Source organism: Dipodomys merriami, unplaced genomic scaffold (genome assembly GCF_024711535.1).
Source record: "Dipodomys merriami isolate MVZ:Mamm:240054 unplaced genomic scaffold, mDipMer1.0.p SCAF_78, whole genome shotgun sequence".
Taxonomy (NCBI): Eukaryota; Metazoa; Chordata; class Mammalia; order Rodentia; family Heteromyidae; genus Dipodomys; species Dipodomys merriami.
The window spans coordinates 1,017,021-1,031,952 of NW_027206379.1; the positions used below are offsets into that span (position 1 = coordinate 1,017,021).

A 14,932-nucleotide genomic window follows, 5' to 3' on the forward strand; every position below is an offset into this window, starting at 1 on the left:
GAGGAAGCTGGCCGCAACAGGGCTCAGAACAGGCTGTGAAATGCTTCTATTTGGCTTTTTTTTTTTTTTTTTTTTTCTGTTGGTTGTGGGGCTTGAACTCTGGGCCTGGGCGCTGTCCCTCAGCTCTTCAGCTCAAGGCTAGTGTTCTACTACTTGAGCCACAGAACCACTTTTGGTTTTTTGGCGATGAGTCTCATGGCCTTTCCTGCCTGGGCTGGCTTTGAACCGAGATCCTAAGATCCTGAGTAACTAGGATTATAGGCCTGAGCCACCAGCTCCCTGCTCCATTTGCCTTTCAAGGCAATATCAAGGTCACCATCTCCAGGAAGTCCTCCCCAGGCCCACTTTCCTCCTAGATGTCTCCAAACCAGATGCTCTGAGCAATGCACAGCCTCAGAGGTGTCTCCAACCCCCGCCACAGGTCCCAGGAAAAGGAGTCCAAACAAGTCAAGGAAACCAAATCCAAATCTTCAATGTATAGAAAAATCAGTGCTATCTGGGGCCAAGGGTCACCGGACCAATTGGAAAGTCAGCCAGTATATGATGAGGGGCTGAAAGGCTGCGGCTCCCAGTGTCAGGTAGAGTTGGAGACGTTGCCGAGGGGCTGGGCCCCCCATGTCATCAGAGCCCAGGGCTGCTGTCCGCAAGGAGCGCACCTAGAAGAAAGGAGCTCTGAGGCTGGGGGGGGAGGGGGGCAGGCCTTGTCCAGTTCCGCCCCCGGTGAGGTGGGAGGGGCAGCCCAGACTCACGATGAAGTACATGAGCGCAGAGGAGGTCCAGGCCAGGGCCACATAGTAGCCATCACTGCCGAACAGCAGCCCCGTGAGCACACTGAGGATCATTCTGTGAGAGGAGGGTCAGGCTGTGAGCCCAGGGCCCAGGCCTGAGGACACCCCCACCTTCCAGGTCTGGGGCAGCCTCCATGCCACCCATGGCCATGGCCCTTCTCTCCCTAGCTGTCCCCAGAGGCACAAAGCCAGGACTCAACCCCAGGACAGGGATTTCTCCTCGGGTGACTGTCACACATCCACAATCTCCCGAAGGTCACAGAGACTGCTGGAAACAACCAGCCCTCTAACAGTAGCGCTAGAGGCTGAGGTGGGAGGTGGCGGGGGAGGAGAGGCTGCAGGGTAGCAGGGCCCTGCCCCCGTACCACAGCACTCACCCCACATATTTGTACCCACTGTAGGCCAGCAGGTGGAAGGCGCTCAGGTCGCTGCGCACAGTGGCCAGGTAGAGGCCCAGGAGCAAGGCCAGCACCTCCATCACCATCCACACCAGTGCTGTGCTGGCAAACAGGCCCAGCACCTCGGGTGAGAACCTGTGGTGGTGAAAGGACAGGTCAGAACCAGCCATCCCGTGGCCGGGGAGAGGTGAGCGGCCAGGCAGCAGGGTGAACGGAGCTTGCCCTGGATTCCCTAGGGAGGTGAGGAGCTAAAAGCAGGAGGGAGTGGACAGGGAGGTACTGACCTTTTCTGAATGCCCAGTGCCATTCCAGCCAGCAGTACATAGGTGATGAAGGCCATTGCTGCCAAGAGTCACAGGGAGATAATCAGCCTGGCTTCCCCTTGCCAGGCAATCAGGGCCACTGACACCCCAGCTACCCCCGGACTTCCCTTCCCTCCCCGCATAGTTCCAACATAGGCCTAACTTCTACACTCTGCTCCCAAGGACCTTGCCTGGGATATACGAATCCTATCTGTCCTCTCTGGCTACATGCCACCTGATCCATTGTCCAAGACTACTAGCTGCCTCAACCCACCCCGCCCTCTGCCCCTGTGCTAGGAACCTTATCAGAGCTTCCTGCTGGGTCTCAGAAACTGCACCGTGAGCCAAGGCCATTGCTCATCCTACACAGGAACCAACCTGATTGCTAACAAGACTAGGACAAAAACAAAAAAGAAAGTTCAGTGGACAAGCCAGAGTCCAGAACTCTGGAGCTGATGTCCCCGAAGCCAGCAACTCTAAATCTGGCCACACTGGCTGTGGTGAACTCCAAGTTTAAGTAGTTTTCATAAGCTCAGTACCAGTGGGAGCTGGACTGCAGCAGGGATTTAATCCCTCCACCCCCCACCCCCCCACACACACGTCACACACCTGTGAAACAGACTGATGCATCTACCAGAGGGCACAGTGTCTAAAATGTGGCTTAGTGGCAGAGTGCTTGCCTAGCCTATATGAAACCCTGGGTTCGATTCCTCAGTATCACATACACAGAAAAAGCCAGAAGTGGTTCTGTGGCTCAAGTGGTACAGTGCTAGCCTTGAACAAAAGAAGCTCAGGGACTGGCCAAAAAAAAAAAAAAAAATCAGGAAGCTGACTCTGCCACCTGTTAGCTATGTTAGTGAAGTCTCAGACTTGGCTACAACATACAGCATGGGAAAGCCAGGACCATCCTCACACAGTGGCTACAAAGGGCTCATGAATGAATGATGGAAGAACCTGGGCAGACCACCCTCCCTGAGGCTGGAGAGAGGTGCCACAGCAGTAGGGTGTGGGGGTGCCGAAGCAGGCCTCACAAGACAGACCCTAACAAGGCCAGCAGCTTCCTGTGCTAGGACACCCATCACCTCCCTGTGAGTCCTACCTTAATGAAGTATGCAAGAACCAACCTAAAATGCCCCAGCTGAAGAGGTAGCAAGGTAAAGAAGGACTTGGTCCAAATAAGGTCACAAAAGAATGATGTAGGGACACTGAAGGTACATCCAGGAAGTTCTTTCCTTTATTGGTGATTTGGTCTGCCTGGTGTCTAACAACCAGTGCACATGAAAAGCACCAGGTCTATTTGGATCCACCATGGAGTCTCTTCCTGATCGTGGCTCAAGGCAAAGGTCCCCTCCCGACAACCACCCCCCGCAATGTCCCCATCCCAGACCAGGGACTCACTGGGAATATAGAGATCAGGGGCATTGAGGTCTTGCCGCGGAGGCAGAGGCATGTCTCGACTGTACTGCACTTCCCAGTTCTGGCAGTAGCAGAGGCGGCCAGGTTAGCAGGAACAGAGGAGGGAAAAAAAGGAGAGAAAAGAGGCTGAGGTCTGGGTGCTAGGATATGAGTGGGAAAAGGGACAAGGGAGACCTGTCAGCTCACCTCATCTGACAGGAAGCTCACCTGGTGTGTGTAAGGGAAGACCAGTAGCCCTAGCTTCTTGGCCACATAGGCTGTGTCCACGGCGAAAAAATACTTGAGTTTGTTCACAGACACAAAACGGTGCAGCTGGAAGGGAAAAGAGGAGGCTGGGGGCAAGCTGCATGCACAGTGTCAAGATACTCCTCTAGGTGCTCCCTCCCGGAGGGCTAACTGGAGAATCAGGTGGAATTCCCTGAGACTCCAGCCCTAGCCAGAAATCCTGCCACCCTTTCCCTGGGGGCAGACCACACCTCCTTGTGCACCATGTCCTTCCCATGGGATGCAATGGAACTGCCGTAAGCCACAGCCATGTTAGCCATTGGATCCCCGAGCAAGTGGTTGACATTGAACGCCACATCGGCTCTTGGGGCTGGATATCCCCCTAGCTGGTTGGAATAACCACCACTTGTGTCATCAAAGAGAGGAGGAGGATCTGGAGCTGTTCGGGCTCTGTGCTTGGAACCTGTGAATGTAGAGGTATCAAGGTAATGACAGAAATACCCAACAACCGCACAAACCACTTCTTTTCCTGGAAAAGCAGCTATGCATAGGTTCTGGGCCTACCAAACGATCAGTGAAGGAAAGCCAGGCTGGAAGAGGGACAATCTTCTTTCCAGAAATCCTTTATGATATGCAGACAAAAGAAGGGCTGCCTATCTGGGGTTCCTGGGTGGCCTCTCAAGGGGGACTGATCTCTAAGCCGAACTGTGGAGAGTGAGTAGGTGGCTAAGTGGAAATAATTAGAAATGTGTCCCTGCTTAAACAAGGGTAAGAAAGACGACGGCTGGCTACTGGAGGCCTTGAGCAGGGTCTGGGTCGCTGCCAGGGTCGCGACAGGGGGAAAGGCAGCTCTGGAGATGAGACCCGTCCGTGCCCAGGTTGGACACGGAGATCCCAGCTGTCAATCTCGGTTCTGGCCAGGAAGGGCGAAGTCCGAGACGCGTGGCAGCTTCGCGGGGCCAGAGCCCGAGTGACAACCCCGCCCTGGACAGCGGTCACGGTCGCCCCTCTCCAGCCGGGTGAGAGAACCGCGCCGCCGACTCTGGTCCCACAGGCCGGGCCGCACCCCGTCCACCCCGCACCTCACGCACCGTGGGCTCCGTAACCCGAGTGATAAGCCATGGTCGCGACGCTCACTCTCCCCAAGAGCCGCTGCGCTGCCTCGTGAGTGCAAATACTAATCAGACGGCCGCTCCTCTCCCCGCGCACGGATCGAAGTTACCGGGCAGCCCGACACGTCCCCCGGCTGGCCGGTTGTGGCCGCCATGTCCGCGACGTCATCCTCTGCCGCCTGCCATTGGCTTTCCCGAGGCAACGGTTCAGCCTTTCCCTCTTCTAATTGGCTAATGGCGAGCTCTCGCCAACGCGGATTTGACAGTCGTAACTTCCGGAAGGCGAACAGGCGGAGCTATTCAAACTGATCTCTGATTGGACAAGGAATGTGCTAATTCGAGGCAGGGGAAGCTGATAGGTGGGACGGTGTTGGGAGTTATTTCCGTGTCTGCGCAGTGGGCCACTTGACTCTCGCCCTGCCACGACTACAGCAAAAGACTCGGCGAGAGAACTGAGAGCTGCAGAGGGAACCAGGCTCGGCGCTTCGGTCGTGGAATGTCCTTCAAGAGGAGTGGGGCGTTCGGGCTGTCCAATCCGCGCTTTCGGGGCTCCTGGCCCTTCCTCTCCCTCCTCCCATTTCCTCTCTCGTCTCCCATTTCACCCAATCCTGGAGCGGAGTCGCGGCCCGCCAGGGACCCCTAGTGGGAGCCGGTCCGGGCCGTGACCGCGCGGCCCCGAGTTCTCCGAACGCTGACTCCGCCCCCCGCCTCTCGCTCCTGGCGAAGCGGGTGCTGTCCGCTTTTTCGGGTGCTGAAAATGTCCAGTATCCGCCTACGTCCTGCAGACCCGCGCGCGCGGCCCGTGCGGGAGGGACTGGGGTCGCGATACTGGCCAGCGCGTGCAGACCCAGAAGATCCCAAGTGCTGAGTGGTATACATGGGGCAGGATCTTGCACCGTGGCTTTCCTGTCGACTCTCTGGCGGCCCAGCCGGTTTAGAGCCTGATGCATCTCCTGAAACGGCAGCCGTAACTGACTGCTGCGTCACCGCTGCTCCAGTGATCTTCCCGAAATGAAGCCCCCAGCCTCACTCCTAATCCCAGGCTTCCTTTTCCTCCATCCAGGTTCTAGTCAGAACCATCTCTCACCTTCCACCCTACCCCCCAGAATCTGTCTTCAAGGCTCCCTCGCAAAGTCCTTCAGGCGCTACTTTCTAGAGCGGACTTTAGGTCTTCACAGGCCTCGCAGAGACCACGTACTTCAACTGATCGTCCTGTTCCGCAGGTCCTTCCTGCTTCCTATTCCTCACACTTTGAGCACATGACCCGACCACTGTGCCTTTGACAGTTCTCTCTGCTTGGAATGACCTCCCCCTCATAGTCACTATTCTAAAGCTAGACCAACTGGTCAAGTCTGTAATCCTAGCCACTCCTAAGGCTGAGATTTGAGGATTGGTTCAAAGCCAGCCCAAATAGGAAAGTCTCTTATCTCCAATTAACTAGAGATAAGAAAGACTTAGCTCCAATTAAAGAACAAAAAGCCAGAAATGGAGCTGTGGCTTCAGTGGTAGCACTGAAGGGACAGGACCCATGCCCTGAGCCCCAGTTCTAGCACAAAATAAATTTTTGTTTATAAGGAATACTTTTGTTTTTAAAATTGTTACTATAAAGGTGATGTACACTCCCCCATCGTATAAGCCCTGCTTTCACTGTGTTTGATGTTGATATAATTTGTGGAGGGGAAGGGAAAAAACAAATTGTTTAAATTGGGTTACAGGTGGACCCATTACAACAATGAGATGTACAAGAAGTTATGTCAAGGGCTGGGCGCTGATGGCTCACGCCTGTAATCCTAGCTACTCAGGAGGCTGAGATCTGAGGATCACGGTTCAAAGCCAGCCCGGGCAAGAAAGACTGTGAGACTCCTATCTCCAATAAACCACCAGAAAACCGGAAGTGGCGCTGTAGCTCAAGTGGTAGAGCACTCGCCTTGAGCTGAAGAGCTAAAGGACAGTGCCCAGGCCCAGAGTTCAAGCCCCATGACCGACAAAAAAAAAAAAAGAAGTTATGTCAAGGGCTGGAAAGGTGGCTCAGTGGTAAAGCACTTGCCTTGCATGCATGAGGCTCTGGGTTCAATTCCTTAGCACCACATAAGCAAAAAGAAAAAAGCCGGAAATGGCGCTAGCCTTGAGCTGAAGAGCTGAGGGACAGCGCCCAGGCCCAGAGTTCAGGCCCCACGACCGGACCCCCCCCCAAAAAAAAGAAGTTATGTCAAAAAACGAACTTGGGGGGGTTAGGGGGATGGAGAGGGGAAGGGATGGTAGGGGAAACAAAGGAGGCAACAATGCTTGATAAGAAATGTACTCACGGGCTGGGAAGGTGGCTCAGTGGTAGAGCGCTTGCCTTGCATGCATAAGGCCCTGGGTTCGATTCCTCAGCACCACACAAGAAAAAAGAAAAAAGCTGGAAGTGGCGCTGTGGCTCAAGTGGTAGAGCGCTAGCCTTGAGCTGAAGAGCTGAGGGACAGCACCCAGGCCCAGAGTTCAGGCCCCAGGACCAGACCCCCCCCCCCAAAAAAAGAAATGTACTCACTATCTTCCCCATGTAATTGTAACCCCTCTGTATGGTATTTTCACAATTTAAAAAAAAAGTATTTTAAGTCAAAAAAAAATAAAGGTGATGTACAGCCAGACACTGGTGGCTCACGCCTGTAATCCTAGCTACTCAGGAGGCTGAGATCTGAGGATAGTGTTTCGAAGCCAGCCTGGGCAGGAAAGACTGAGATTCTTACCTATATAAACCACTCAGAAAATGGGAAGTGGCACTGTGGCTCAAGTGGTAGAGTGCTCACCTTGAGCTAAAGAGCTCAGGGACAGCGTCCAGGCCCAAAGTTCAAGCCCCACAAACAACAAAAGATGTACAGAGAGCTTATAGTTGCATAAGAGTGCATTTCTTTTGGACAATATCACCCCTTCCCTCACTCTTCTCCCAGTTTTTTGCTCCCATCCCTACCCATAAGTTGTATAGTTCATTTTCTTTTTTCTTTTTGCCAGTCCTGGGGCTTGAACTCAGGGCCTGGGCACCGTCCCTGAGCTTCTTTTGCTCAAGGCTAGCACTCTACCATTTGAGCCATAGCACCTCTTCTGGCTTTTTCTGTGTATGTGGTACTGAGGAATTGAACCCAGGGTTTCATGCATGCAAGGGAAGCAATCTTCCACTAAGCCACATTCCCAGCCCTACTATATATAGTTCATTTTCAACATAATGTCTAGTGAGTACCACTGCTGCATTTGTCCACCCACCATCCCTCTATTTCTGTGACCCCCCTTGCCCTCCCAAAGACAGATAAACAAAAAGAAAAACAAAACAAACAAAAACAATGAAGAAAATCCCTCTTATTTCCATTTCCTGGAGTTCATTTCAATTTTGTTTTCATGTCCTCAGGCTTGAACTCAGGGCCTGGGTGCTGTTCCTGAGCATCTTTTTTTATTTTTTGGTCGGTCGTGAGGCTTGAACTCTGGGCTTCGGCGCTGTCCTTGCGCTCTTCAGCTCAAGGCAAGCGCTCTACCACTTGAGCCACAGCACCACTTCTGGCTTTCTAGTGGTTTATTGGAGATAAGAGTCTCGGGGCTGGGAAGGTGGCTCAGTGGTAGAGCACTTGCCTTGCATGCCTGAGGCCCTGGGTTCGATTCCTCAGCACCACGTAAGCAAAAAGAAAAAAGCCGCAAGTGGCACTGTGGCTCAAGTGGTAGAACGCTAGCCTTGAGGTGAAGGGCTGAGGGACAGCGCCCAGGCCCAGAGTTCAGGCCCCACGACCGGACCCAAAAAAAAAAAAAAAAAAGAGTCTCATTTCCTGGCAGGCTGGCTTTGAACTGTGGCTTTGAACTGTGGTCCTCAGATCTCAGCCTCCTAAGTAGCTAAGATTACAGGCTTGAGCCACCGGCGCCCGGCTTATCCCTGAGCTTCTTCTGCTCAAGGATAGCACTCTATCACTTGAGCCACAGCTTTTTTTTTTTTTTAAGAGTCAGTTTTAAGATTAATAAAAGGAGCATTCCTGGTGCTGGTGGCTCACTTCTGTAATCCTAGCTAGTCAAGAAACACTGAGATCTGAAGATCCTGATTGGAAGCCAGCCCAGGCAGGAAAGTCTGAGACTCTTATTGCCAATTAAATCACAGAAAAAGCTGGAAGTGGCGCTGTGGCTCAAATGGTAAAATGCCAGCCTTGAGCAAAAGGAGCTCAGTGACAGTGCCCAGGCCCAGAAGCAGCAAACAAACGAACAAGGAGTGGAGTCTTGGGCCTAACTTGACGGGGTGGCAAGTACAGCCTGGACTCTAACCAGATAAAACACAGGGCCCATATGTTTTCCCAGTGCCAACCACAGTAGTTACATAGTGAAGACACTCAATAAATAAAAACAAATAACAGACGAAACCCAGGGCTGGTGCTGTCCTCTCTGTAACTGTTATACCATATTAAACCAAATGGTCTTTGAGTTGCCTTTTGGGATAAAACCCAGACCCAGGTCCAAGGAGGGGTCGGTCCTGGAGCCTTGGGTTCCTTGGAGAGGACTCATCCACGCTGGTCAGATCCCGTTCTCCTGCGCGGCCTTCCTGGGTTTGAGAACTGAACCCAACATCTTTGTCCATCACCAGCTCTCAGATGGAAACACCGAGTTGGGGGTAAGGGTCAAAGGTTATGCAGAGTTGGATTCCCCCTGTGTCCTGGCCCCAGCCTGCCTTCCCTCGGCGAGCCCAGCCCCGGTGTTTGGGGTAGGGTGCGGGGCTGGGGGGGGGCTGGCTCTGGGCCCAGCCCTTAGAGATGGGGCCGGGCCGGCGCCGCCCACCTGGGCGTTCACCCTGTGGCACCGCGGGAAGAGCCAGGACTCACCCAAGGGCGCCGGGGCGAGGGCGGCGGGGGGGTCGCCTCGGTGTCCCGCGGGCGGCCGGGGCCGAGCGCTCCGGGGCGGGGCCCCCGCGGTGCCAGGCGCGGCCGGCGGCGCCGCCGGTGCCGCGGGGGCGGGGTCAGCGGAGGGCGGGGCGCCGGGCACCGCGGCCGCCAACGCCGCCGCCGCGCCGGGGCTGGGGCTGGGCGCACTCCTCCGCGGCCGCCGAGCCGAGCGGACGCCCTTCGGGGCCGCGCCGCAGCCCTCCGCGTCCCCCCTATCATGCCCCGGGCCCGGGCCGGGGCCGTCCGAGCAGCCAGGACACCATGCCCGAGGGCGGCGGCGTGGACGGCGGGGAGGCGCCCGCGCTCATCCCGGACGGCGAGCCGCTGCGGGAGGAGGTACCGGCGGGCGCCGCGGGACGGGGCCGGAGTGGGGCGCAGCGGACGAGGGGAGGGGGCGACCCCCGCGAGGGGTCCCGGCCGTCGCCCCTATGGCAATGACGTCATTGGGAGCCCGCCTTCTGGCCGGGGGCCCGAACCCGGGGACCCGCGTGGGGCAGGGGATGGGGCGGCTGGCTAGAGATGTGGGGGCGATCCTGCCCCCTCCGCTCCCCTCCCCCAGCCATCCCCGGCCGTCCGGTGACGTCAGAGCCCGGCCCCCACGCGGCCCCGTTCCGGGATGCCGCCCCCCCCCACGCCCGGGGCGGCGGGGTGAAGCCCCCGGCCCGGCCCTCACGAGGTGCGGGCGGTGCCTGCAATGCAGCAGCGGCGGCGGCGGCGGCGGCGGCGGCGGCGGAGGGCCCGGGGTGGGGGAGGGCGGAGGGCGGAGGGCGGGGCGGCCTCCAGGTGAGGACTGCTGGCTCACCGCGGGTTGGCACCCCCCCCCCGACCCCTCCTCAGCCGTCGCTGGGGAGATCTGCAGGGCTGTGGGGCTCTGTGTCGCAGGGTAGTGAGGGGGCCTGTGTGAGGTGTGTGTGAGAATGCGGGCCTGTGTGTTCCCCACCTTGGGAACCTCACCTCAGGTGAGGCTCTAGCAGATTCCTTGGCTTGGGTCTTCACCCAAGTGGTGTGTGTGTGTGTGTGTGTGTGCGCGCGCGCGCGTGCGTGTGTGTGCGCACATGCCTGTGTGTTCTGTCATGGATGCTGTGGACGTGGGTGTCTGGTTGCTGTCAGCCTGGGGAGTGTGCACGGGTCAGGTGAGAGTCAGGTGTGTCTCCGGGCTTCAGGAAGATGTAATATGGAGGTGCGTGTGTGCGCACACGCGTGCATGCACACACCTTATGGTGTAAAGGCTTGTGCTCCTGGGACGGGGCAGGGTCAAGTGCCTCTCTGATGAGCAGGCAGTGTGCTGGTGTGTTGGGGGCGGGGATCGGTGGTTGGGTACACCTGCGGTTTGGAGGACCCCTGTGTTCCTCTGGGGTCTGGGTAGCACCTTGGACAAGGTCTTCTCTTCTTGAGCCCTTCAAGGCCTGGTGGGACTGGATAAGAGAAAATGGCCTCTTAGCTATCTCTACTGTTTTTACCACCTCCCCTCCCCCACGCACCCTTCCCTTCCCTCTTTCTTCCCACTCTCTTCTCTCCCCATAGACATAAGAGGGTGAAGAGGCAGGGCTAGCGGCCCTGCCACGGAGGGTGTGCCAAGTCCTCTGGGCCAGAGAGTGGCCCGGCTGCCCAGCAGCTGTGTGCCCCCCCCTGCACAGCACAGATGGGGAGGGGAGGGTGGCCCTCCATCTGCTCCCCATCCCAAGACTCACACCTCCGCGCCCAGCGCTCCCCCTTTTCCACTGACTTCGCAGTGTCTCCCAAGTCTCCTGTTGTCCATAGTGGAACAAGGGGCCAGAGGGCAAGCATAAGATGTTTATTCCCAGGGCCAGAGCCTCCCACACAACCATGCAGGGTACAGGTGAGGAAACTGGGAGTTTCCTCAAACTGCCCAAGTCACTGTCATGCAGGAGCCGGCACTGGGCCCTGGGCAGCCTGGCTCCAGCTCCTTAAAGCCCCTGTGGTCCAACTCTTGGGCCTCTCCCCTCCCTGGCCTCCCAGACCACAGCAAGGATCAGGAGATTCCATCCAGAGACGGTGGGGACATGGCCCATTTGGCGCAGCAAATCAGGAAGCACCAGAGCTCAGTTTCTCAGGAGCTAGGTGCAGGTGCTGTCCTCTGGTGGGGATGGGTCTCTGTGTCCTGAGAGACGGCAGGGCATGTGGGTGGAGGGTGGGCTTGGGGTGGGTGGCATCACTCGGAGCTATGGCTAGCAACGAGAGGCTCGGTGCCTCGGGCCCTGTTGACCCCAGTTTCCGCGGGGCACCAGGTCCTTCAGCGGCCCCGTCCTCACCGCGGTCCCCTCTCTCTGCCACCCCCTGCAGCAGCGGCCCCTGAAGCCGACCCTGGGGAGCTCCCTGTGCCGCGAGTCGCACTGGAAGTGCCTGCTGCTCACGCTGCTCATCCACGCCTGCGGGGCCGTGGTGGCCTGGTGCCGCCTGACCACCGTGCCGCGGCTGGTGCTGGGCCCGGAGGCGGCCTTGGCGCGCGGGGCCGGGGGCCCACCCCCCACCTACCCGGCCAGCCCCTGCTCCGATGGCTACCTGTACATCCCGCTGGCCTTCGTCTCCCTCCTCTACCTCCTCTACCTGGCCGAGTGCTGGCACTGCCACGTGCGGTCGTGCCAGGCGCCGCGCACCGACGCGGGCACGGTGCTGGCGCTGATCCGCCGGCTGCAGCAGGCGCCGCCGTGCGTGTGGTGGAAGGCCACGAGCTACCACTACGTGCGGCGCACGCGCCAGATCACGCGCTACCGCAACGGCGACGCCTACACCACCACGCAGGTGTACCACGAGCGCGCCGACAGCCGCACGGCGCGCGGCGAGTTCGACTACTCGGCGCACGGCGTCCGCGACGTGTCCAAGGAGCTGGTGGGGCTGGCGGAGCACGCGGCCACGCGGCTGCGCTTCACCAAGTGCTTCAGCTTCGGCAGCGCCGAGGCCGAGGCGTCGTACCTCACGCAGCGCGCGCGCTTCTTCGGCGCCCACGAGGGCCTGGACGACTACCTGGAGGCGCGCGAGGGCATGCACCTGAAGGACGTGGACTTCCGCGAGTCGCTGCTGGTCTTCGCCGACCCGCGCCGGCCGCCGTGGTACGCGCGCGCCTGGGTCTTCTGGCTCGTGTCGGCCGCCACGCTGTCGTGGCCGCTGCGCGTCGTGGCCGCCTGCGGCACGGCCCACGTCCACTACCAGGTGGAGAAGCTGTTCGGGGCCGGCTCGCCTCCGCCGGGCGCCGCGCCCAGTGCGCCGCCCCTGTCCCGCGTGGCCACGGTGGACTTCACCGAGCTCGAGTGGCACATCTGCTCCAACCGCCAGCTGGTGCCCAGCTACTCGGAGGCGGTGGTGATGGGCGCGGGCGCGGGCGCCTACCTGCGCGGCTGCCAGCGCTGCCGCCGGTCGGTCAGCAGCAACTCGCTGCCCCCGGCCCGGCCCAGCGGGCCCCGCCTGCCCTTCAGCCGCAGCCGCCTGTCGCTAGGCGCCGGCGGCCGGGCCACGCCGGGCGTCTTCCGCAGCCTGAGTGGGGGCCCGCTGGGCCGCCGCGGGGAGGACACGGAGCCCCTGGAAAGCCCCCCGTGCTACGAGGACGCCCTCTACTTCCCCGTGCTCATCGTGCACGGGGACAGCGGCTGCCGGGGGGACGGGCAGGGCGCGCGCTGACGTCCCTCCGCCTCCCCAACCCCCGCCGCCCCGGGGCGATCCTTCCAGACACACGGGAGGGTGGAGGGGGAGTGGGGGGGGAGCAGCCCGCCGCGCCGCACAGAGGGTGGGGGTGGGGTCCCCAGGCTAACACACGCTACTTGGGGTGAGGTTGGAGCCTGTGAACTGTCCCCCCAGCTGGGCTCCTCTGGGACGGAGCTGTGATGGCATGAGATCTGGTTTGGGGCCCTCTTGCCCTTGGCAAAGGAGAAGAAGCGTCCAGAAAAAATGGAGTGGGGGTCGCGGGGAGTCCTGGGAACGGCTGTCACCTGCAGCTGAAGGCTGCCTGGAGGCCACTTTGGGGCCCTGAACAACTCAGAAGCACACACAGATGGGTTAGTTTGGCCTGTCCCGATCCGGCGAGCTGGAGCTGGCTCAGGTGATCAGAAGCTCGGCCCTAACCCCTGCCCTGCCAGGTGCCAGGGGGTCACGAGCCTCTGGTCCAGCCTCCTCCTTGGGAGCCTGGTTCTTGGGACATAGCTTTGCCCACCCCACCCACACTGTTCCCTTCCCCCCAGCTCCCCTGAGACCCAAAGTCTCCAACACCCCAGCACTTTCCTAGGTGTTCCTGCCTCTCCGTGTCCTTGTCTGCCACTGTCCGCCATGCACACATCCCGGGCGTGACCCACACCCTCGCCCCAGGTTTCTCTGCTTTTCACCTTCCTGACCATCCATGGGACTTAGGGCCAAGGGGCATCCGAGGGGCCTGACCCCGGCCACGGCTTCTTGGACGATGCCCTTGCCTTCCCTGGAAACTCCTGCTACTCCCATCCATGGAGCCTGGCTAGGGGACACAGCCCCTCCCCAGGGAGGAGAGAAGAGTCCCTCCTTTCCCTTCCAACTGGGGCTCCACCCCCTCTCAGGGGCTGGCGGGGGAGGGAGGAGGCAGAGAAGATGCAGATTCAATAAATATATGAAATGGAAGGCTTCCTGCGGTGCTGATTGCTGGTTCTGAGGCCACCCCTGCAGGTAGGATGGGGGAGCAGGGCTGGGTGCCGGGAGGGGACTGAGGTTGGGACCAGAGAAGTAGAGAAGGACTCTCGCTGCTCTGCATGACCTGCAGAGACTCACTTCGGTGTTTCAGTTTGTTGGTTGGTGGGCATGGGGCCCTGGGCCTCCTGGGTTCCTACCACTAATCTACTCAGCTTTTAGATGCCTGTAGCTACAGATCTACTGAACCCGAAGATCTGGGCCTGGGTCCCTCCCATGGTACCCTTCTTCCAGCCAGGTGTTTGGTCTGCGGGGAGAGCATTGTGGCCTGTGACTCAAATTCAGTGTCCTCACGGATGCCAATGCAGCCTGGGGGATGGGTGCTGAGCAGGTTGGGGGACATAAAGCTGGAAATAGCCCCAAATCAGGGCAAGGCAGCAGGGATCCAAAGAAAGAACAGGGGCAAAGGAAAGGCTTCACTAAGGGAGCTCAGAAAGGTACATGGGCCAGCCAGGTGGCTCATGCCTGTAATCCAAGCTACTCAAGAGGTTGAAATCTGAGGATTGTGGTTCAAAGCTAGCCCGGGCAGGAATGTCCTTGAGACTCTTACATCGCCAATTTTCTTTTTTTTTTTTGTCAGTCGTGGGGCTTGAACTCTGGGCTTGGGTGCTGTCCCTGTGCTCTTCAGCTCAAGGTGAGCGCTCTACCACTTGAGCCACAGCGTTACTTCCTATATCGCCAATTTTCTAAGAGGCTGAAAATGGAGCTCTGGCTCAAGTAGTAGGTCATTAGCCTTGAACACAAAAGGTCAGGGACAGTGCCCAGGCTCTGAGTTCAAGCCCCAGGACTGGCACTAAAAAAAAAACGTACATGGGTGGCATCTTCACTTAGACATGGACATTTATTCAGGATGTTTATTGTGCACAGGACCAAGGGTCAAACGTGGTGGAATCCACTCCCTCCAGTCCTGATATAAAGTTGCATTCATTTGGAAAAAGGCACCCTTGTGTGTTTGTATACAGGTAGCGTGGCATGAACTCAGAACTTTGCTTGCTCACAGCTGGTGTTCTACCACTTGAGCCAGGCATGCCTCCAGTCGCATTTTGCTAGTTAATTGGAGATGCAAACTTTTTGTTGTTGGTGGTGGTGGTCGTGGGGCCTGAATTCTGGGCCTGGGCGCTGTCCCCCCTACTCTTCAGC

At 58.5% G+C, this 14,932-nt stretch overlaps 2 protein-coding genes across 4 annotated transcripts; one reads left to right on the plus strand and one right to left on the minus strand.

The window, feature by feature from the left end:
- Positions 1-447: 447 nt before the first annotated feature.
- Positions 448-4,425, minus strand: LOC138818556 (protein YIF1A). 2 transcript variants are annotated; one of them, XM_070009449.1, is made up of 8 exons: positions 4,221-4,425; positions 3,381-3,592; positions 3,112-3,216; positions 2,887-2,965; positions 1,471-1,528; positions 1,166-1,321; positions 750-843; positions 448-656 (listed from the first exon to the last, which is right to left on the minus strand). In XM_070009449.1, exons 1-8 carry the CDS (start codon positions 4,249-4,251, stop codon positions 510-512), a joined length of 882 nt encoding a protein of 293 aa, XP_069865550.1. In that variant the 5' UTR covers positions 4,252-4,425; the 3' UTR covers positions 448-509. The 2 variants fall into 2 exon arrangements, with proteins under 2 accessions (XP_069865550.1, XP_069865551.1); XM_070009450.1 differs by lacking the exon at positions 4,221-4,425 and adding an exon at positions 3,694-3,938.
- Positions 4,426-9,292: 4,867 nt separating this feature from the next.
- LOC138818618 (transmembrane protein 151A) lies at positions 9,293-13,721 on the plus strand. 2 transcript variants are annotated; one of them, XM_070009595.1, is made up of 2 exons: positions 9,293-9,463; positions 11,432-13,721. In XM_070009595.1, exons 1-2 carry the CDS (start codon positions 9,389-9,391, stop codon positions 12,761-12,763), a joined length of 1,407 nt encoding a protein of 468 aa, XP_069865696.1. In that variant the 5' UTR covers positions 9,293-9,388; the 3' UTR covers positions 12,764-13,721. The 2 variants fall into 2 exon arrangements, with proteins under 2 accessions (XP_069865696.1, XP_069865697.1); XM_070009596.1 differs by lacking the exon at positions 9,293-9,463 and adding an exon at positions 9,962-10,086.
- The last annotated feature ends 1,211 nt before the right edge of the window (positions 13,722-14,932 follow it).